The following is a 24,374-nucleotide window of genomic DNA, read 5'->3' as shown; positions in this document are numbered from 1 at the left end:
TTTTGTAAACAAAGCAAGCTCAAAATAGTCTACAATAAATCAAAGTGTAGCCGTCATTAGTAGACTGGGGAAAAATTATGTGCTCCCGGAGATGAGGCAGCCGCAGCAGACCAATGAGGTTGCAAAACACAAGGTGGAATGTGTTTACATACACTATATTGCCAAAAGTTTTGGGACGTCTGCCTTTACATGCACATGAACTTTAATGACATCCCATTCTTAATCCATAGGGTTTAAAATGGAGTTGGCCCACCCTTTGCAGCTATAACAGCTATAACTATATTCAACTCTTCTGGGAAGGCTTTCCATAAGGTTTAGGAGTGTGTTTATGGGAATTTTTGACCATTCTTCTAGAAGCGCATTTGTGAGGTCAGGCACTGATGTTGGACGAGAAGGCCTGGCTCGCAGTCTCTGCTAATTCATCCCAAAGGTGTTCTATCGGGTTGAGGTCAGGACTCTGTGCAGGCCAGTCAAGTTCCTCCACACCAAACTCACTCAATCCATGTCTTTATGGACCTTGCTTTGTGCACTGGTGCGCAGTCATGAAACAGGAAGGGGCCATCCCCAAAATATTCCCACAAAGTTGGGAGCATGAAATTGTCCAAAATGTCTTGGTATGCTGAAGCATTAAGAGTTTCTCTCACTGGAACTAAGTGGCCAAGCCCAACCCCTGAAAAACAACCCCACACCATAATCCCCCCTCCACCAAACTTTACACTTGGCACAATGCAGTCAGGCAAGTACCGTTCTCCTGGCAACCGACAAACCCAGACTCGTCCATCGGATTGCCAGACAGAGAAGCGTGATTCGTCACTCCAGAGAACACGTCTCCACTGCTCTAGTCCAGTGGCGGCGTGCTTTACACCACTGCATTCAACGCTTTGCATTGCACTTGGTGATGTAAGGCTTGGATACAGCTGCTTGGCCACGGAAACCCATTCCGTGAAGCTCTCTATGCTCACTACTTGAGCTAATCTGAAGGCCACACAAAGTTTGGATTTATGTAGCTATGCACTCTGCAGAAAGTTGGCGACTTCTGCGCACTGTGCACTTCAAGCATGCGCTGACCTCGCTCTGTGATTTTACGTGTCCTACCACTTCGTGGCTGAGTTGCTGTTGTTCCCAAATGCTTCAGCTTTGTTATAATACCACTAACTGTTGACCGTGGAATATTTAGTAGTGAGGAAATTTCACGAATGTGCACAGGTGGCAACCTATCACGTTACCACACTTGAATTCACTAAGCTCCTGAGAGCGACCAATTCTTTCACAAATGTTTGTAGAAGAAGTCTGCATGCCTAGGTGCTTGACTTTATACAACTGTGGCCATGGAAGTGATTGGAACACCTGAATTCAATGATTTGGAGGGGTGTCCCATACTTTTGGCAATATAGTGTATCAAGAAGCAGAAAGAAGGAACCCAATTATGAACCAACATTTATATGCAGAGACAAAAATTTAATTGAACATTGAGAACAATATATCTAGCAGACAGATCAAAAATGTGGAAGGGCTGTGGCCTAGTGGTAAAAGATTGTGGATTTGAGCCCCGCAAGATGAATCATCACTGAATTCCTGAGCAAGATGTAGCCTCAGGTTGTTAATTCTATGACGCTTTGAATAAATGCATCTAAGAAAATCTCACGAAACCTATTAGTGCATCTGCGTGGATGTTTCACCCCAAATTCTAACGAATAAAATTATAAAATTGATTAATACAAATTGACAGGCACTAACGACCCTACATAAAGTAGGACAAAAGGTTTAAAAAAATAAATGGAATGATGGATGAATGAATAAAATCAGTCTATTCTCATAGCAAGTGTTTATACATCATAGCACTAACAGTATTAATATTTTGTTGTATGTTTTGTATCATGTTGTATCATGGTGGTGACTTCAACACACATATTTGGGTAGACAGCAAATCGATTCACAATTCATAGGTTTTTGATTAAATAGAATATAAGAACTTTTTCTGTGTGCAAATAATGAGATTCGATTAACGATTCGATTTTGCAGTTTTTAAGTGCATTCATAGGATTATTTAAATGATTGCCCTGATATGTCTTATTTAGTAAGACACTTACATTCCACAATCAGGAATTGCACCCCGACTTTCATGGGGTCAGACAGCAGGGGCAAAAAAAGCTTTTGTTTCACACCCAAGCCCTTTAACACTGTGAGCGACGCAATAAAGCTAATCGCCAAACATTTTAAAAAGAAAAATAAAAAAAAGTTTACACACTTAACGCAAAAGGATTGATTGGCTTTAGCTAATTCACACCTGCACAATAGGTGGTCGCTAAACAAGAATTTCCTCATGTATGCATTTCGTAGGTTTTCCCATTTGGCTTTAACCTCGTCCGCTGCACAACAGTAAATTGAAATAAATAAAGTTTGGTACTAAACATAAACCATCATGGAATGCGTGTAATAACTTCTGACTGTAATCTAAAGTGGATTTTGATTGAATAATGGGAATATGTGCATTATTTGTAGTGTTTAATAATAAACTGAACGCTACACCTGCTTAGCATTTTTCATTATTTTTATAAAAATACCCCACTTTTTCAATGGTTTGACTCGAGGCTATAGTGCTATTGTGAGAGAGCTATCTTCTGCTCATGTGATAGCAGTGGCCATGCTGAGGAGATCAAACATAGGCTGCTCAAAAGTGGTGTCAATGAGAGCTACGGATGAAGCACAATCCAGTGAAAGGTGGTAAAGAGTGCAGCATGTATCTGTGAGGGAGAGCTGTGAGGGTGTGAACAATGCCACACAACGTCTCCATAAATATGGGCATGTAATAATTTAAGGCTTACATATTTTAAAGCATTGTGAATCGCTATCGAAACAAGATTCTTTAAATTCTTAGCATTTTAAAATCGAATCGAGTGAATAGTTACACCCCGAAAAATTTAACATTTTCTGCACTGCAACATTGCAGCAAGAAATCGAAAACACTTCAAATTGTTTGGAAAATCAAACTCATACCTTTTGGACAAGATAAACACTTGTGGCTCTTTGGCCAGCGATTTGATCCAAGGCATTTCCTTCCTCCACAAAGTAACTCACATCAGCTATATGAACACCAATTTCAAAATTGCCTACATGAGGAGAGAAAAGAAAACCATGTTTTTAAATAAAAAATAAAAAAATTGTTCAAGTGTAATGAACTTTTTAAAAGAGCTTTAATATCAAAGGCAGCACACATACCATCTGAGAGTTGTTTGCAGGACAGTGCATCATCCAGATCTCTGGCTGTAGCTGGGTCGATGGTAAATATGCATTCGTTTCTTAAAAATAAATTTAATTTAAATTTTATTAAAATTACATTTCAAATGGACTTTACATACAGATAATGGATGATACGTGAAAGATGTATAGATCAGGGACAGGGTAGAAGGTTACCTGAGATCTCTTCTTTTAGAGAGCGCATGATCAGGGATGCTCCAGGGCAGATCTTGGGGAAGACAATTCAAGACCTCCTTGGAAAACTCTGAGAAGTCCACATCATATTCAGTCAGGATGCCTTCTGTTTCCGGCTCAATTTCACCTGCTTGCCCTAAAGTTTTTGCAAGCCTCCTTAAAACAGAAAAACAACATTGAGAAAAGCTGTTATTAATCACAACTGCCAATGTAAAGCTCATAATTTGGAGGAAATACAGGTTACCCAGATCTCACCCTTCAGCAAAGTTGTTGTCTGCTGACCACTGTGTTATTCGGCAGATGAAGAGTGTGTTTTCATAGTCTCCAGGTCTGGAGATAAAGTCTGCAGGGCAATCTGCCAGAGGCACATTAACTCTCGGGACCCGATGGTCCACAGGAGAGAACATAGCAAAATTCTTGTTGGGAAGAAATTTGAGGAAGCCTGATGCTGCTCTTGAGTGCTTCTTCTCAACAATGAATACAACCTAAAATGACAACATCCATGGACAATTATACGCAAAAGAATAAAAAAAAAAGGCATGCTAATTTTGGAAGATCTTCAAACTTAGAAGTATTATCGACAACATGACGTAATTTTTTTTTTGCCCATTTCCTTTCTTAAAGGGGTCCTTGATTATGATTTCACCTTTTTAACTTTAGTTAGTGTGTAATGTTGCTGTTTGAGCAAAAACAACATCTGCAAAGTTACGACGCTCAATGTTCAATGCAAAGGGAGATATTTTATTTGACAGAAATCACTTTAAGGACTACAACAAACCTCTGGTATGGACTACAACGAGCTTCTTCCAGAATTGGTGACATCACAATTCCTAAAATTTACATAAACCCAGCCCCCGGGAACACGCAATAAAGCGGGTGAGGCCATGTTGGGCTGCTTTAGAGAAGAGGAAGAGTTGTTGTCGCATTAAGTCTGACGAATTTAGAAAGGTTAAAATTGATTTTTAACACTGTTCCTGAATATTATAACCTCAAAGTTTGTCTGTGCGCTGCACATTTTATAGAGAACAGCTTCCAGAAGTGAGTACAATGCAGGCTATACGCAAAAAAGCCTCTCCTGAAAGACGTAGCCATTCCCATTTTGTCGTGACAATCTGTTGTTTATGGATCCCAACTTGTAAGTATGTCTTATTATTTGTAGTTGTGTTTTCTATTAACAGTTAGCCTGCTAACTAACATTACACTATTAATGTAGTGTTTACTTTAGCTTTTGTAAGCTCTTGCTTTTGTAAGACTGTTCAATGCCCCTTAGGAAAAAATGATTTTGTGATCAATTACTGTTTGTATTACCATAGTTTTCTGACAAATATGATTAAATGGTGGATAACACCGTATCTACAAGAAAATTAAAAAGAATAATTTTTTTTCTTCACTCTGAAATGTCCAGTGAAATTCGTGTTTGCAAAGTCTGTGCTTGATATTGTTGAGCACAATACCTTGTTCGTTAACATTTTCAGGGTCTGAATTGGGGTCGAATTGGTTTGAAATTGACACCATTGTTAATATTTACATCTGAGTAAAGCTCACGGTTACGAAGGGGCGTGACATTTCCCGAACACACACTAAGCGCTGCCAATCACAACACACTGGGCCAGCTAACCAATCACAGCACATTTCGGAAGGAGGGGCTTCATCGAAAATGACATGTTCAACTAGACTGGTGAGAGAGGAGCTGTAATAATGTAAAATATATATATGAAATATAATGCGCTTTCAAGCATGAAAACATCATGTTTTTATAGTACACCATAAAAACAAAATCAAGACTTTGTAACAGGGGATAATAGGACCCCATTAAAGGAATAGTTCACCCAAAAATGAAAATTCTGTCATCATTTCCTCACCCTCAAGTTGTTTCAAACCTGTAAGAATTTCTTTTTTTCTGCTGAACACAAAAGAAGATATTTTGAAAAATGTCTGTAACCAGACAGTTGATGGACCCCATTGACTTCCATAGTATTTTTTTTTCCTACTATGGAAGTCAATGGGGTCCATCAACTGTTTGGTTACAGACATTTTTCAAAATATCTTCTTTTGTGTTCAGCAGAAAAAAGAAATTCTTACAGGTCTGAAACAACTTGAGGGTGAGTAAATGATGACAGAATTTTCATTTTTGGGTGAACTATCCCTTTAATAAATGTTCCTGATGTTTTTGTGCATGATTCATCAGTGATGCAAATTATTCCAAAAAGGAAAAAAAATACAGAGTGCAACATTGTTTAAATCTATTTTAAAAGCCAACTTTTTAAATGAAAATACTTGTCATCTTAGAAAATTGTCTGAATTTCTAAATCTTGTCTAAATGCATTTTATTTATAACTGTCATGAATAATAATTACTTAAAAGTAAAATGCATATCCTTTCAAACAAATGGCTTACCTTTCCAGTCCTTTGCATAGCTCTCTCTGAACTTGATCCAGAAGTGAAGCATGCATTAGCATGTTTGACAGAATGTGTTGTGATCGGGGCTAAAGCAGAAAAAAAGTTATAGCAAAATAAATTTGATTGCAAATTTCTCTTTTATTTTCTGACACTTGTACGTATAATCAATGTTATTTGTTGATTTTTTTTCCATCCATCTTCAAAGTAAACAAAGCCAAGCTTATTGTTACCCCAAGCCAGCAAAGCAAATCCACATTTTAGGTGGCTACCAGTGGCTGTATGTATCAGGTTAAAGGAATCATTTGTTTGCACCATTCCTCATGTGCTAAATCAATTAATTTATTTATTACATTTAAAGCCTTGGAATGATTATGCAAAATTTAAAAACTTTGACATCAATTGTAAGCAAAATTCAATTGTTCCACAGCAACACAAGGGTAATTTAAGGACTTAACAATGAGTCATGAAGATCTTGGTTTTTGGAAAGAGGTGAATAGCTCATTCATTCTGCAAACACAATCATGTCTTTCATTGCCCGTTCACCTCAGTCACCACATGCCCTGTATCAAACTTGACACTCTGGAATCTGTTGCCATGTTTTGAGCTACAGATGCTTAATGATTTAATATGTAGACGTCTTGGGGAGGCATGTGCAAACAAAGATATCTGGGCTTGATAAAGATAAAAAAAGATCACAGCTCTTGGCTGTTCAATCACCAATGAGTGACTCAACTTTTTTCTGCACTATAAGAGAAAGCACATGTATCAAGATATATATATATATATATATATATATATATATATATATATATATATATATATATATATATATAAATAAAAAGATTCCCTGCATCGGAGAATCCTTTACATTTATAAAGAAGCAATTCCTGGGGCAATGTGTGGTCTGAGATGTGGCGTGTGGTGTGACTGTGGTGGTGTGAGATGCATCTAAAAGCATGAGATGCAACTAAAAGAAAATTGGCACAGGACTGACCAAACCAATTAAATGCTAACAAGGTAAATTTTGATTATCTAGTTTATCTGTTAAGATTATTATTAATCTTAACAGATAAATCTTTAGAGATATTAATCTTAACATATTATTAAGATTATCTGTAACATAATATATTTTTTTAAATAAATTATAAATAATTTATTAATTTAAACTTAAATTATGGTGAAGACTTAAGCTTATTGTAAATAGCTTAGAGTAAAAATAATAAATACAACTAAATTAGTGCTTATCAGCAAAACCTTGTGTAAGAGGCGAACAGAACACTGTGTCTGCAGGAAAAGCTCATTACCTTTATCATGAAGACTGACATTCTTCATTTTACTGATCACCTCATCATCTTCATTGTAATGGGCCTCCACTATGACATCAGGAGCCTTTGGTGCATTCTGACTGGATGGAGTTCTCTCATTTAGATCTCCATTGACTGCCTGTATACACAATGTGACACATTATGCATTGACATGCATGATGTTAGACTGTCCCTTTTCATTTTGATTATACACAATTACATACTATACAAAACTACAAGTAATACATTCAACATGCATTCATATACATCTATTTTAATACAAAAAGTTTTACACTACTTGTATTTGAAAGTAATGAAGTACTGTATGTCTTAATAGTATGAAAACATGACTGATTGATAGGCTCGATTGTGCACTCTTTTCCACATTTTGTAGTACTAATTGTGGGGGGAAATTTGTGTAATTTTGCTTCTTGGACTTAAATATGCAAAAAAAAAATTTGAAATGGAGATGAGAATACTAAACTACTGGAAGCAAAAAACATTGGTTCATTTACTAAATATAATTAACAAACACAAAAAGGGCAGAGGATCTACGGAATTTAATTACTCTGCGAAAATCTGTGGAGGATTTCTGCAAGTTCAGATTTCATGCATGTATGATTGCCTTCAGAAGAGGAAAATGAGGGACATTCTAACAGTGATCTTCAACCCACTGTCCTGCAAATTTTATTTCCAACCTGCTTCAGCAAACCTGCATGTCATTTCAAGCCATCCCGAAGAGCTTGATTAGCTGGTTCAGGTGTGTTCAAATAAGGTTGGAGATAAATTCTGTAGGACAGTGGGTCCCCAAGAGCAGGGTTTGAGACCTCTGCTGTAGACGAAAGTAAAGGGCATTATAAGAGATACAGTGAGGAAAATAAGTCTTTGAACACCCTGCTATTTTGCAAGTTCTCCCACTTGGAAATCATGGAGGGGTCTGAAATTGTCATCGTAGGTGCATGTCCACTGTGAGAGACATAATCTAAAAAAAAAAATCCAGAAATCACAATATATGATTTTTTAACTATTTATTTGTACGATACAGCTGCAAATAAGTATTTGAACACCTGTCTATCAGCTAGAATTCTGACCCTCAAAGACCTGTTAGTCTGCCTTTAAAATGTCCACCTCCACTCCATTTATTATCCTAAATTAGATGCACCTGTTTGAGGTCGTTAGCTGCATAAAGACACCTGTCCACCCCATACAATCAGTAAGACTCCAACTACTAACATGGCCAAGACCAAAGAGCTGTCCAAAGACACTAGAGACAAAATTGTACACCTCCACAAGGCTGGAAAGGGCTACGGGGAAATTGCCAAGCAGCTTGGTGAAAAAAGGTCCACTGTTGGAGCAATCATTAGAAAATGGAAGAAGCTAAACATGACTGTCAATCTCCCTCGGACTGGGGCTCCATGCAAGCTCTCACCTCGTGGGGTCTCAATGATCCTAAGAAAGGTGAGAAATCAGCCCAGAACTACACGGGAGGAGCTGGTCAATGACCTGAAAAGAGCTGGGACCACCGTTTCCAAGGTTACTGTTGGTAATACACTAAGACGTCATGGTTTGAAATCATGCATGGCACGGAAGGTTCCCCTGCTTAAACCAGCACATGTCAAGGCCCGTCTTAAGTTTGCCAATGACCATTTGGATGATCCAGAGGAGTCATGGGAGAAAGTCATGTGGTCAGATGAGACCAAAATAGAACTTTTTGGTCATAATTCCACTAAACGTGTTTGGAGGAAGAAGAATGATGAGTACCATCCTAAGAACACCATCCCTACTGTGAAGCATGGGGGTGGTAGCATCATGCTTTGGGGGTGTTTTTCTGCACATGGGACAGGGCGACTGCACTGTATTAAGGAGAGGATGACCGGGGCCATGTATTGCAAGATTTTGGGGAACAACCTCCTTCCCTCAGTTAGAGCAGTGGTTCCCAATTCCAGTCCTCGTGACCCCCTGCTCTGCACATTTTGTAGGTCTCTCTTATCTGACACACTCAGTTCAGTTCATGGAGTCTCTCCTAATGAGCTGATGATCTGGTTCAGGTGTGTTAAATAAGGGAGACATACAAAATGTGCAGAGCAGTGGGTCACGAGGACTGGAATTGGGAACCACTGAGTTAGAGCATTGAAGATGGGTCGAGGCTGGGTCTTCCAACATGACAATGACCCGAAGCACACAGCCAGGATAACCAAGGAGTGGCTCTGTAAGAAGCATATCAAGGTTCTGGAGTGGCCTATCCAGTCTCTAGACCTAAACCCAATAGAGAATCTTTGGAGGGAGCTCAAACTCCGTGTTTCTCAGCGACAGCCTAGAAACCTGACTGATCTAGAGAAGATCTGTGTGGAGGAGTGGGCCAAAATCCCTCCTGCAGTGTGTGCAAACCTGGTGAAAAACTACAGGAAACGTTTGACCTCTATAATTGCAAACAAAGGCTACTGTACCAAATATTAACATTGATTTTCTCAGGTGTTCAAATACTTATTTGCAGCTGTATCATACAAATAAATAGTTAAAAAAAAAATCATACATTGTGATTTCTGGATTTTTTTTTTTTAGATTATGTCTCTCACACTGTACATGCACCTACGATGACAATTTCAGACCCCTCCATGATTTCTAAGTGGGAGAACTTGCAAAATAGCAGGGTGTTCAAATACTTATTTTCCTCACTGTATGTGGACTTTTTTTGCCCCACATATGTCAGTGTTTATGTACGATATAGATTTGTACCTCATGTTTATATTATATATATATATATATATATATATATAAAAACTGGTTTTGATCCCTTCTCTTATTTGGATTTCAGATGATAGTGATAACCTTACATGACTGCAAATCTAAGAAGAAATATGTGCCTTTAGGTACATTTTCTCATGTTTAATTGCTTTCCTATGCTGCTGATTATTTACAAAGCTGATTATTTTCATCTTGACAAAAATTGCCTAGCAGCAGTTTAGATTTCCTGACACACAACTGCCCACACATGCACACATCTACCCTCATTAAAGCTTTAGCTTTGTTGCCAATTCTGATATACAGAATGTTTATATAGCTAAAGATTTTAAAAAGCTAACATCTATTTGCTCTGCTGTACTAAAAACAACAAGTCATAGAGCATAGACATATAAATAACAAGCATACAGAAGTTAGCATGCAGCATGACATGCATTATGCCACCTAATACCTTTTTAAAAAGTCTTTGCTACATCTTTTATATTTATCATGCACGCAGCTTATTGAACCTCACATTAACTGAGATATTTGTAATATTCTAGTACGTAATATGTCCTCTAAAACTTTATGTATACTGTTCTGACCCTGAACTAATGCTTAGTTGAAGAACCCTTTGATTTTACTGAGCACTATCAGCTTGGCACATCTTGACCTAGGAGTATTTCCCCACTCTTCTTGGCAAAAATGTTCCAGATCTGATGTGTTGTTTTTGCGCCAAATATACCATATTTACAATATTGACTAAAAGATTCAGTCTTGTTCTTGATAATGTCACTGTTGTGCCATACTTTCTATTCTCTTGTTGATGACTGTCTTCACTGCGTTCCATAGTATATCTAATGCCTTGGAAATTTTCTATAGCCCTCACAATAGCTATCAACAATGAGTAATACTGTAGCTATCAACGATGAGATCCCACTGATGCTCCACAAGCTATTTTTGACCCATGGCTCATGTAGTAGAATGCAACCATGAAGATGTCAGAAAAAAAACGTCCAAGAACAGCTGAGATTTATTTGGAGTCACTTCAGGTGAAAACAGGTGTGCACTATTTCAAGAGCTTGATGATTTGTTAATTCTGAACAAATCCAGATATCGTATTATAAAAGGGTGTGCACATTCATGCAGTAAGGTTATTATAAGTTTTAATTTTTCTATTTTTTTCTGAAATATGTCGCTTTGGTTTTCTGTGGCATCCAGGCGCAATTCTGGTGATGATCTGTGCATTTTCAGCATGATGGAGCACCATGTCACAAGGCAAGAGTGATAATGAAGTGGCTCAGAGAACATTACACTGAAATTTTCGATCGGTGGCCAGGCAACTCCCCGGATCTTAATCCCATAGAGAACCTGTGGTCAATCCTCAAAAGGCGAGAAGGACAAGCAGAAGCCCACAAATTATGATCAACTCCAAGCACTAATAAGGCAAGAATAGATCGCCATCTGTCAGGATTTGGCCCAGAAGCTGATATCCAGCATGCCATAGTGAATTGAAGAGGTTTTGAAGAAGAAGGGTCAACGCTGTAAATATTGACTTTGATTCTTTGAATATATTGAATGTTTTTGCCAATAAAAGCCTTTAAAACTTATAAAAATGCTTATTGTTTTCAGTATATAGTTAGGGAAAGTTAGGAATTTTTTTTGGCAATCTGCAAAAAAAATTCTTACCAATAGCTTTTTTTACCATGTGTTCCTATAGGTGTCTAGTAATACCTCCCAATTTATCCACGGCCAAATCCTCGGGGAAACGCCTGGAGAGGCAATCAAAGTTGGGGTGCCCAGACGGCCTGGGTAAAAATAATGTTGTTTTTTTTGGTGTTTTTTTAATATTACCCTTTGAGATGTCTAACTAGGGGTTTTTAGGGGTGCCAAATCTATCCCAGCCATTAGTTTTGAGTAAAAATGACTTTACAAAAAAAAAAAAAGACCGCATAAAATTGTTTTATTGAACAATTACAAAACAAAACTTACTAAATCGGTTTAAGGCGAGACACTACAGGTGAATAGAGTCAAATTTTTAACTAGCAGATATCACCATGAAACTTTCCCAGTTGATTACCTATATTAAGATGAGAAAAAAATGTATTACAAGTTTCCTGTAATTTAATGTTTAAATATGCAAATTAGGCAATATCTAATTAAATATGCGCTAATTTGCATATATTTTAAAAAACGAAATATGAGTATTGGATAAAGCCAGGTTAAAAATTACTTTTCCATTGTGTTCACATATTAGATGGGAAAAGAATTACTGAGGGATTTATGGATATCTACTTTTGTTATCCTGTAAATCTGAAAATACTGTCAATAGCCTTAAAAAAATTATTTTCGCAATGTTTTTTGGAATAAAATGTTATATAAATCAGGCTAGGAATAATATATTTACAAATACCTCTGCATATGTCTTCATAATATAACTAGGTACAAGACTGGGAAGTTTGGTGTATATAGGTGCTACTGAAGTGGAGATTTCGGACTTGGAGTATGAGAGAAAAGTCATTTGAGAAAATGGGCTTTAAAGATTTATCATCAGCCAATGAGATTGCGCAAAAAATAAAGTGTAGTAAAATAAAGACCTAAATGTGTATTTCGGACTTTTTTTCACCACAAGTCTGAAAGAAGACATGTTATTGAAGACAAATATCCAAAAATCTCAAAATTGACCAGTAAAAAAAACACGACGTTTTTGCCTGCCGTGTCTCGCCTTAAAATTTAACAAACCTCATCCAACTCCCCTACATCTCACTCAAGCCTGTTATCATCTGGCTGGTTGATGTTCTGGCAAGAGTTACCATGACAGTTCCCACAAACAGAAATACGCTTGACGCCTTGCTTTTTACAGCAGCACCTGAGAGTGTATTTTTCTACACTTTGTCTGTTTGCTTCTGTAGATTTCTCACAAATTCAACAAAAGTTGGCGTTCTTAATCAACATGCTGCTCCGCGATCGCTGCCGGCACCCTGTCATCACACACACCGTTAGGAAGCTCTCTCTCTCCTGTACAATGCTGTCGGATCCAAATATGGTCATTTCCTTTTTATCAGCAACCAATCGTGAAAGTAAAAGGGCTGAATGCGCAATCTCATTGGCTGATGATAAATCTTTAAAACCCATTTTCTCAAAATGACTTTTCTCTCATACTCCAAGTCCGAAATCTCCACTTCAGTAGCACCTATATACACCAAACTTCCCACCTAGTTATATTATGAAGACATGTACACAGGGATTTGTAAATATATTATTCCTAGCCTGATTTATATAACATTTTATTCCAAAAAACAAGGCGAAAATCATTTTTTTAAGGCTATTGACAGTATTTTCGGATTTACAGGATAACAAAAGTAGATATCCATAAATCCCTCAGTATTTTTTTTTCCCATCTAATATGTGAACACAATGAAAAAATAATTTTTAACCTGGCTTTATCCAATACTCAGATTTCGTTTGTTTAAATATATGCAAATTAGCGCATATTTAATTAGATATTGCCTAATTTGCATATTTAAACATTAAATTACAGAAAACTTGTAATACATTTTTTTCTCATCTTAATATAGGTAATCAACTGGGAAAGTTTCATGGTGATATCTGCTAGTTAAACATTTGACTCTATTCACCTGTAGTGTCTCGCCTTAAACCGATTTAGTAAGTTTTGTTTTGTAATTGTTCAATAAAACCATTTTATGTGGTCATTTTTTTTTTTTTGTAAAGTCATTTTACTCAAAACTAATGGCTGGGATAGATTCGGCACCCCTAAAAACCCCTAGTTAGACATCTCAAAGGGTAATATTAAAACAAAACAAAAAGAAAATCATTATTTTTACCCAGGCCGTCTGGGCACCCCAACTTTGATTGCCTCTCCAGGCTTTTCCCCGAGGATTTGGCCGTGGATAAATTGGGAGGTGTTACTAGACACCTATAGGAACACATGGTAAAAAAAGCTATTGGTAAGAAATTTTTTTGCAGATTGGCAAAAAAAATTCCTAACTTTCCCTAACTAATACCATAGACACATGTGAAAAAATAATCTACAAATACTGAAGCAGCAAACTTTGCAAAACACAAAATTGATATCATAAATACAGCCCTGTATTGGTAGTGAGATGTAAATTTTGATAAAGTACTGTACCTTCCACTGTTCAGGGGGGAGAACTTTCACCACAACAACATCTCCATTGAGAGCCCTGTTACGAGCTGCAATTCCATCCAGAAATATATCGGCTGACCCGTCCTGCAGAAACAAATTCAACTTTACAATTGCAACTTACATCACAGAAGAGAGTTACACGTTATCAGAATTAGGACAATGACAAAGCAACAACTACTACTATTCAATAAGATTTGGTCAGTTACTTTTGAATGAGAATCATGTTTATTCCAGCAACCATTCAATAGTATGCTCAACTTCAGGTTATACTGTAAATGTACTATGTGTAAAGGTGAAAAAAATACTCACAGGAGATGGGACAAAAGCTTCCTTGTACTTCTTAGGGTTTATCCTCAGTGCTCCCTTAAAGAGAATGACATTTAAATATTTTAAATATGATGAATGTTTAAATAGTTTTCCATTTTTAGATTTCACTCTATAAAGAATACGCAATAAGCCCATGTACAATAAGTCCACTTGTTATGTTAATATTTAATTATTTAAAAGACGTAAAACACGAAAGAAGCCCTCCAAATATTACATTTATTATTTTCCTCTTCCAGACCCCCTGGGCGTCAGCTCCCTGCCCAAATGCAGTGAACGGTCTCTCAAAATTATTCAGCCGTGGAAAGCCATCCACGGAGTGTCAAAATGGGTGCTGGACACGGTGACAGGAGACGGCCGTTCAATATGCTAAATTTGAAACAAATCCTCTCGCAAATACGCCCAGGGGATTGTTTTTTCTTAGTGGAAAGATACATACTTTCATATCCATATAGCCCCCCATCACAGACTGTTTTTGAGATTCGCGTTTGAAGGGGTGGCCTACCAGTATACAGTCCTACCATCCGGACTGTCTCTGGCACCACGCACTTTTACAACTGGTGCTCAGCCCAGAGCCAAGACCCTACTTCATGTGAAGCACTGCTGGTTCTTTCCTTTCAACAAGAGCTACTGGACGTGGGTCGCACCCCCTCCACGCTTAAAAACTATGTGGCGGCCATAGCAGCATTCCACGCTCATGTGGCCGGCCACTCCGTTCAGAGCACAAGTCATTTCTGCACGAGCAACAACTACACGTGCTCTGCCCTGTACAAGAGCATATATACATATACCTAAGAGTATATATACAGAGCGCTCCACCCAGTTTAGGCAGTAGGAGCAGCTCTTCGTATGCTTCGGTGGCCACACCAAAGGGCTCCCGGTCACGAAGCAAAGATTGTCCCGCTGGATAGTGGACAGATTTTACAACTTGGAAGTCCCTGCACAGCAGGCACAAATCCTCTCTGTTTAGTTAGAGTTGACCTCTGAACAAGCTTGACCTACCATTACCTCTCTGGAGGCTCCGACCACAGTGCGAACCCCTTCTCATCGGGCGCAATTCTGCACTCTCTTAGTCCTACTGCTCTTATCCAAGTGTCCTAGGCTAGGGCCGTAGAACACTGCTTGAACATAGCACGGCGTGATTGGACTGGTTCCCCATAGCATCTAGCAACGCAATGCAAGTGAACGTTTTGAAAGGGAACATCTCGGTTACTAATGTAACCTCGGTTCCCGGAGATAACAGGAACGAGTATTGCGTAGACAGCCGTGCTATGATGCACACGACTTGGCGTTAGTCGCTTCAGTCGAATTAACCTGAAATCCTATGGCGAAATGAGCTGCTTATATAGGCAGATGCGCTCGATTCGGCGGGATGCACCCCGATTGGCTCGTGCAGATGCACTGCTTTGCCATAGGTTCGTGCAGTTCCCACTGCTCAGCCAATAAGCATGCGTGCAGATCTCTGCATTGTTATGGCTGTGCAGTAGCATTGCGTTATTGAATAAAAGGCTTTAATAAATCAGAGAAAAGGATTTTTCCCCGATGCAATATTTGTTCCCGTTATCTCAGGGAATCGCGGTTACGTCAGTAACAGAGGCGTGTTTTTTTTTCATGACAAACGTTTTTCCTCTGTAGTCTGTACAGATGAAAATGTTAACAAAATGTTAACAGTTCACACGCATCCGTGGAAACGACTAAAAACATTGGCATTATGCATGCCAGACAGGAAAATTGGCAATGTCACTTTGTAAAAATAAACTACACGACCGCATGCCATCATCGTTTTCACAGATTCATGTTTTTTAAGTTTACACAGAGATGATAATGGTTTCGCTTTCAGAACCCATTTTCAAAAACTTGCACTTTGAAACCTACTTCAAAGTTTGCGTTCTCAGGCCAACAAAACTGTTGTCATGTAAATGAACAGTCAGAACGTATTAAAAGTTTTTTGTTTTCAGTTGAAAACAGTGTTGTGTAAGCAGCCCCTAAGTTAATAACTAATGATTTTTACAACGGAAATGAATCAATTACAAATTTACATAAGGGTCAAACTTCCAATGACTTTCTTCTAGATCTGCTGTACAGCCAAAACAATCTTTGTTGCATTAATTTCCTATAATCACTGTAAAGCTGCTTTGAAACAATCTGTATTGTAAAAAGCAATATATAAATGAAGGTGACTTGACTATAGGGCCTAAAAATAAAGAAAACCTATTGTAATACTCATTCAAGAAAAATAGCAGGCATCGGTATACAGTATGTGCATAATGCACAGTATTCAGTAAGTAGTAAAGGTTAGTTGACAAACAACTTTTTTGAAGATTTTTTGAAGATTAAAAATTGTTTCCCACCATTTTTTAACAACAAAATGTTGTTTCACAATTAATTTTAAAAGTACAAATATTCCACATATGCCCTCAATTAGGGTTAGTAAGTAATTCAATACAGAAAATTATATTATAACATACATTTTCATATTATACAAATGTATGTATAAAATAAAAAAGCTTAATTTTTTTTTAAATATTTTAGATTAAGTTAGGCATGTCACACTGCAGGCTGTTGTCACTGCTTGGCTTAAACTACACAGACGTATAAGTTTGCATGTATTAAATTCACCTGAAGGAGTTCTCCTCTCTTTTGGCCTGCAGACACATCCTCTGTGAACATGTACTCCTCGAACAGTAGCTTCCGGGAGCCTCTACAATCTTTAGTGTTTTTATCTTTGTCCTTTTGATGTAAACTTTCTTTTGGTGCTGTGAAAAGAAAGATGAAATTGTAGCTCACGTGCAAAAAAAAAAAAAGATGTTTATTTAGATTTGGAATGAAGCTAAATCTGGTCATGTAGGTCACATGATGTTTTTTTAAGACACCATGGATTTTTTTACTTGTTCCACATCTATTATATTTGAAGCGATTTGAAATCTATGTTTTGCAATTTTTTAAAGCTACACATGACTTTTTACAACAAATCCAGAAAAGACAAAGAAACCCTCACACACATTGACTGGGTAAAGTTACTCCATGATTTGCATCTCAAATTCAGTCTATTACAAAAGTTTATGATCACATGCGCAGTGATCTTGCATATGACAGTGAATCAGAGAGAAATGTTAGACACAGCAGTTTAACTTGACACCCCTCTTCCATTTTCAATGGTGAGTTTGACAGATCTTCAACAAAAGAGGGCCACAGCTGGGTATGATAGATCTGACCAAAAAAGTTTTTAGTCAAGTTTTAATGGCACCTTAAAGGCTTACTGGCCATTAAACCCTTTGGTATGTCCCACCCCAACCACTTATTTCAACATTATACATCGTCTTTAAAAGCCAAAAATGTATTTTCTGTTATTTACTAATGCTGATGTTGTTCCAAACCTGTATGCATTTCTTTTTTTCAACAGAACACAAAAGAAGACACTTCGGAAAATGTCGGTTTGGACAATGGTGAAAAAAAAAAAAAAACCAAGACATTTCTCAGAATATCTCCTTTTATGTTTCATAGAAGGAAAAAAAAAAGAAGAACAGTTTTGGAACAACATGAAGATGAGTAAAACAGAATTTTCATTTTTGGATTAACTATCCCTTTAATCCAAATAAAAAAAAAATGATTCTTTGATTTTGGACAAACTATAAAGTGAACATGTAACGGCATTTACACACTAAGTCAAATAAATTAAATGCATTTATGGCTTTAAATAAGGCTTGGTTTTGAGAGACTGGCTCTTCACTTCACTAAATACCTTGAGGAGCTTTGACGGTTTTATTTGGTGATTTCCCAGCAACAATGGCATCAACTTCAGGACCACATGATGCCCCCATGTCTTTTTTCTCCAAATTTCTTTTTGATCTCCTCTTCTTTGATTTTTTCTTTGCTTTTTCCTCCCCACATGAACCGCTCAACTGTTGAGCGTCACATTCCTCAGATCCCACTAGACTTGTGCTCCCTTTGATGTCTTTTTCACATCTCTCCAGTTGCTGCTTTGAGGGTACCTTTCTGGGTGCAGCAGCCTTATGTGACTCGGTTGTGGCGTGCTTTTCCAGCATGCCAGGCTTCATGTCCTGGTCATCAGCGCACGCTGCCTGATGGATTTTTTTGTCTGTGTGCAAATAGTTGGAAGTGTCAGCTATCTGTCTACTCTGCTGAGAGGACAAGCTATCACCAGAATAAGATGATTCCGAATTGCCCTTTTTTCTCCTGTTTACATCATTCACAGATCTGCTAACTGGTGTCCTCATGTTCTCCTCCACCTGCTGCTTTGCAAACTCTTGCAAGTAAGAACGAAACTTGCCATTCTGATGCTGATTCAGAAGTCTGGCATACGCATCCTTCTGAGATCTGGGGAGATTTTGTGCACCTCTGGGTTTAGTGGGTCTCTTTACTTTAGGAGAAGACGCCATAATCTCTGCAAAGAATTAACATGTCGGTGGTTACATCAGGTTAACAGAACAGCTTTTGTCTTTAAATATCAATAATTACCAAATATAATCAACACTTAACTTACTACGTCTTATATATAAAAATAAATAAATGAATGACCGACGTGATGTTTCAGAAAAAAAACAAAAAACTTTTTTTAATATGCATTTCTTCAACTATGGGCACTTTTGGCCCTGTGGACTTAATTTGATGTAGTCCCTTAAAACTTTTAATTATTGGAACCAACCAATTTTTCTTAATGATAACATGCTGTGATGCAAATGACATAAATTAGCCTAATTTAAGCAATTTTCCATAAGCAAAAGTGGGAAACACTTTATTTTACAGTGCCCTTGTTACAAATGTATAGTAATAACTATAAATTATGCATAAGTATATGCATCTAATCCTAAACCAAACCTAAACCTACAGTAAGTACATGTAGTTAATTAATATTACTCTGTACTTAAATGGAAAACTACACTGTAATCAGGACACCTTAAAATAAAGTGTAATTGGTCTAAAATGGCGACAAATTGGAATCAAAGTGTTTGATAATGAAGGCCTTGAAGTTGGACAAAACAACTGTTTTTAAAGAACTGTTTATAGTTTGTATAAAATGTAAAATATAAAATACATTCTTTTTTGGAATGACATGGAACTCATTTTGCATTATGTATCCTAAATTCACACAATTATATTATTTTATATTTTAATATTTTCGGAAAATTACAGCTTGAAAAATGTGTTTGTGTCTCATATTTTATCTCAATAATGCTCTTTACTGAGACTGTTGTCTCTACTGAGTAAACAGGTTCAAAACATCTTGAAAAACAAACAATGCAAAAAAAAAAAAAAGTTGTACAATGGACATAAATAACATTTAGCTTACACAATATTCTAATTGTTTTTGTGATTTTCTTTAAATTTGTTATTTCACTATTTGTTTAGATCATCACATCTTTAAAAACGTAGATTAATAATTACAATTTACGATTTGAACTTTAGGCCTGTCTGGCATAATTGTATTCAAATCTGTACATAAAAGATTTGAAAAGCAGATACGGGGCATAAAATGAGTTAACGTTAGTTGAAGAAACCCCCTTACATAGCTCATATTTCTCATGTCTTGACATAACGTTCTGCGTTGACCACAATTATGATATTATAATTTTAGTAACTTTCACAGGCTGTTTGCACATGCTTATAAGCCTGAATCATGCCATGAACTTAATAGTAACGTCATTCACTTAAAAGTTTCCCTTGAAAAAAAAGATCCTGAAAAATGTACTGATAACTTATTGCGTTTTAAATAATACAATATTTTAGTGACGGTTTATTAAAGAAGGGATTTACTCATATCACAGTGTGTGAGGCACACTACTCCTTTACAACAAGCTAAGCTACTTGACCCTCATATACTCTCAGTATCTTTCAATAAAATACACATGTGTCCCAATGGACAACTACATAACTAAACATAAACATACATAAATAACAACTCACCGTCAATATCTGCTCTGTCTATATCGGTTGCTAAATTTCACTGGACAGCTCCGAACAACAACACCAACTGCGCGTCTCTTCCGGGTAAAATAAATAAAGGGCTGCCGTTGCATCATGGGAACTGTAGTTTTGTCGCGCACACAGGCTCGAAGTGTCCAATTTAGTCGTAAATCAGATTCATTAAGTGTGAATATTGATGCAAATGTAATTTAACTAGTTTTTATGTAAGTAATTATGTAAAATATCTAGCCTAATATTTTTTATTTTAATTTAATAATAGCCTACAACTTAAATAAATAAAAATTATGTGAAAAGTTAGCTTAGAAAACAAGTTCAATAAAAGATTAAATAAATATGAAATCCCCCACACTCCTAAAACTTCCTCCGGCTTATACGGGTCAAGTGACCGAAACATCGCCAATAAATATTTATTGTGACGGTGCAAGTTTGAGTAGAGTGCGGGATTTATATATTTTTTTCTAATCATTAACCCTAAACAACTTTTTTATTAGTATTATTATTTGTGGGTTTCTTTGCTTATATATGCATTTGTTAGTTCGATGAGAAAGTTTCTAAAAAATAATAATAATAATAAAATAAAACAACAACATTTAAGTTAAAGATAGAAAAGGAGCTAATGGCATTAAAGCATTAAAAGGAAATGACACTATTATTTAAATCACCATGACATCATAGCTGGATTATAAAACACAGTGTGACCCGGACCGTTTGCATTAGCCTACTGCGATTTGTCGCTGGGATGGATATGATTTACACACTCATCTGCGGACTGTTCATGGTCAGTCTGTCACTTTACGCAGAACCACTCACCACAGTCCAGAACAAGGTTTGTGGATTTTAATGCACGTTATGTTGGTAAATAAAGTTACTGCAAATGCTGTTATTTTCCTTCTTTGTATTATACGCGATATATAGAGCTATAGCCTAAACATTTTCTTTTTTCTTTTTTGTTCTTTTTTATTTATTGCATAGGATGACAGTACAGGTTACATTTAGAGCAAACGAATACCAGCTGTTTCTTCGGTTAAAAGTGTTCTCTTTCACGGAATCTTTCATTTATTTTTAAATTGCAGTCCACAAAAGCTGTCCCGGTAGAGAACAGGAGCACGCGACCAGTGAGGAATGGAACCGAGGACGCGCGAGCTCTGAACAAGTCTCGCGCAGCGAAAGAGCCGCAAGATCTGGACACGAGCGCCAAAGGCGCGAGACAGCTGCCGTCATCAGGAGATCAGTCTAATTCACGCAAAAAACAACCGCCCAAAAATAGAGAAAAACGGAAAAACTGCTTCGGTTTCAAGATGGATAGAATAAGTGATGTAAGTGGGATGGGTTGTAAAAGTGACTGAGGGGCACACGAGCACTAATGGTGCAGAAATTAACAAAATGCAGAATACAGAATTAACACGAATCAACGAATGAGTTGCTGAGTCAGTGATGATATGTATTGCAACAATGGGGATGTTGTATCATTCCTGAAGAATTAGGCCTACTGGTTAACTGTAATATATTAATATGTCATATTGCGTAAATGTTCCAATCACATTGCATTTGGAATTCCAGAAAACAACCATACACAACATTTTGTGTCTCATCACTGTGGATTAAACTGCTGCTGGAATAAGTGATTTCTGCCCTGTTGATTTTTGTGTTGTTTAGAGACATAAGGCTTAAAGTTTGTCTAATGGCCTTTTTAGGCAGTATTGAAGACTACTTCCAAAATGTTACATTGAGAACAAACGAGTTAATGTTTGAAAAACTGAGGCTATAAGAAAACAATATTTTAATACACAGTATTTTTAGTGTCTTTTCTTATTTAACTCATAATGATTTTTATTAATGAATATTTTCTTTATTTCTCAGAAAAACTGCTGACAGTTTTTACAAAACCATGATTTCAGTCATATTTGTTGAAAAATAAACTATAGATTTCTCTGCACTTTGCTGTAGAGAATAATATGAGGTCTGTGATGGAGATGATCCTTTTTATTAAGATATGTAATTGATTATAAGGGAAATGTAAAGGACGGGTTATACCCAACATCACTGAATTTTTTTTTTTTTTTCTGCTTGTTCAAACTGCTTAATTAAAATGAGCTTAAACAACACAATTGTTTTGTCCTAACTTAATTTGATTGTGTTCAGTCTGCTTAAATATATGTAAAATTTAAGTTTACTTAATCCGTTTGTGTTGGATTACATGAATGATTTGTGTTGCATTAACTGAAACTGGGCGGTGCTTGTTAGTTCCCAGCATGCTTTGCATATGGTTGAATTAAGAGAGAATAAATGTTAAAATTAAGTGTTATTTTATGGTTTTTTTTTTTGAAAATGGGAATACTTGATAGTGTGTAATTGTGTTTAATTTTCAATAGCATTATTATTATTATTAGAATTATTAGAACCATTTAAATTACAGTGGGTTACCATTGTGGAGCATTTTCTTAGGCTGTGGACTGATTCAATTACTTATAACTGCATTGGCTGAAGAAACATGTACATATTAGCATTTAAAATGCTACTATGTGCTATTGTTAGTAATTATGGTTTATCAATTCAATTGTATGTCACTGGAATAGATGGAATCTTAATGGATGGATGAATGAACATATAAATGTAAGAATCTGAATCATGTCAGGAAGTCTTTAAAAATTTACTTTGAGACTACTTAATCGAGTCGCTTAAAATGACTTAATTCCATGATGTTGAAGTTACATGAACAAATTATGTTTGTTTAACGTAACCCAGTTATGTGGAACCTGTTGACAAAAAAGTTAATTAAAGCCAACATATAATTTTTTTGAGAGATGAGAATGTAAATTCATTCAAAAACATGAACACTTTATACTTTACAATTAAATTATGTGTAACATCTAATTAATTTAACTTATACTGGAAAGTTTCCTAGACATTTCCTGAACATGATGAATGCTGGCATACGCTTAACATCAAATACCACTTGGTATATTAGAGATATGCCTTGTCCAAATACCCACACTTGCGGTCTTTGCCCTTGACAACTTGTCTACTTGCATGACGTATTTCCTCTATTTGGCCTAAGTGTTCAGCTAGGCGTAAAGACTTCAAGTGTGTGTAGATCTTTTGATTATTGATGGGACACACTTATAGTCTTGCAAAAAATGCAAGTGTTTACAGAGCTTTTATTTATTATATTTTCAATACTTTGCATTTTTAAATAAACTTCTACATGTCTGTTCAGTCGCTATGCAATTAACAGAAGACACAAATTTAAAACAGTTGCAAATATTGTACAAAATAGGCCATACCATACTCATCTTTGCACCAATAAAATATGCAACACTTTATGTTTTTACTACCAAATTATATGTATCCAATTCATTTAAATTACAGTGTAATGTTTTCCTCGCCATCTCGCGATTTCAGGGCACATGAGTTCCCGAACATAATGCATGATGGGATACGCTTACCCTCGAATACCGCTCCAAAGCTGTATTCGAGACTGTGTGGGTTTAGTGTGCATTAAGGGCACTGCACTTTGGCATTTTTAAGACATGGGACAGTCTTGCACACTTACTTCCTGTCGCGTGCACGCGTACTCTCAAGTGGCCAAGACAGCAAGTGTGGGTTATTTGTTCAGACCCCAAAGTTTTGCTCCAACCCTAATTGATCCTTGGAAGGCAGCATATCTGAAGGATGCACTTAGTGTATCCAACGCGTCCTTCAATCACCCATTTCATCCAAAATTAAGTTTTATTAATATTTCCATGCCGTGACCGTGGGGACAGGAACATGTGTGACGCAGCCACTCGCACCGTTTCATAGCGTTCAATGCTGAGGAGGAGTCTAGCCAGAGGCCTCAGAAGGACTGAAGGACACAGCCTATGGCAGGCCATTTTAGCATTTAATGCCCCTGGCTGTACTAGTTGTAACTTCATTTTAACTAGTCAAATTTCAACTTCCACTTGACTTGTCTTAATTGGATTTAAGACAACGTGATTATGTCTAGTCATAATATGCATTGAAGATATCTACAATGTTATTTTGACTAGTACATTTGAGATATCTACAATGCTATTTTGACTAGTCATATTCTTCCATTG

At 36.7% G+C, this 24,374-nt stretch overlaps 1 protein-coding gene across 2 annotated transcripts in view; it reads right to left on the bottom strand.

Moving 5' to 3' along the window:
- The window catches only part of dis3l2 (DIS3 like 3'-5' exoribonuclease 2), a 59,648-nt gene extending 39,206 nt beyond the window's left edge, over positions 1–20,442 (bottom strand). Inside the window, exons 1-11 of one of the 2 annotated variants that reach the window (XM_084410562.1) lie at positions 20,275–20,442; positions 18,641–18,754; positions 16,969–17,105; positions 14,335–14,388; positions 14,008–14,109; positions 7,137–7,275; positions 5,830–5,918; positions 3,688–3,917; positions 3,415–3,588; positions 3,220–3,299; positions 2,998–3,110 (exon numbers count right to left, since the gene is read on the bottom strand). In XM_084410562.1, the coding sequence (XP_084266688.1) occupies positions 2,998–3,110; positions 3,220–3,299; positions 3,415–3,588; positions 3,688–3,917; positions 5,830–5,918; positions 7,137–7,275; positions 14,008–14,109; positions 14,335–14,388; positions 16,969–17,105; positions 18,641–18,749 (1,227 nt within the window). In that variant the 5' untranslated portion in view covers positions 18,750–18,754; positions 20,275–20,442. Of the gene's footprint in view, positions 1–2,997; positions 3,111–3,219; positions 3,300–3,414; positions 3,589–3,687; positions 3,918–5,829; positions 5,919–7,136; positions 7,276–14,007; positions 14,110–14,334; positions 14,389–16,968; positions 17,106–18,091; positions 18,755–20,274 lie in introns of both variants that reach the window. The other variant, XM_084410561.1, reaches the window with a different exon arrangement.
- Positions 20,443–24,374: the final 3,932 nt, after the last annotated feature.

Source organism: Rutilus rutilus (genome assembly GCF_951802725.1).
Source record: "Rutilus rutilus genome assembly, chromosome: 6".
Taxonomy (NCBI): Eukaryota; Metazoa; Chordata; class Actinopteri; order Cypriniformes; family Leuciscidae; genus Rutilus; species Rutilus rutilus.
The sequence above is the reverse complement of the archived record's forward strand: the minus strand, read 5'-3'. Positions and strand labels throughout refer to the sequence as shown.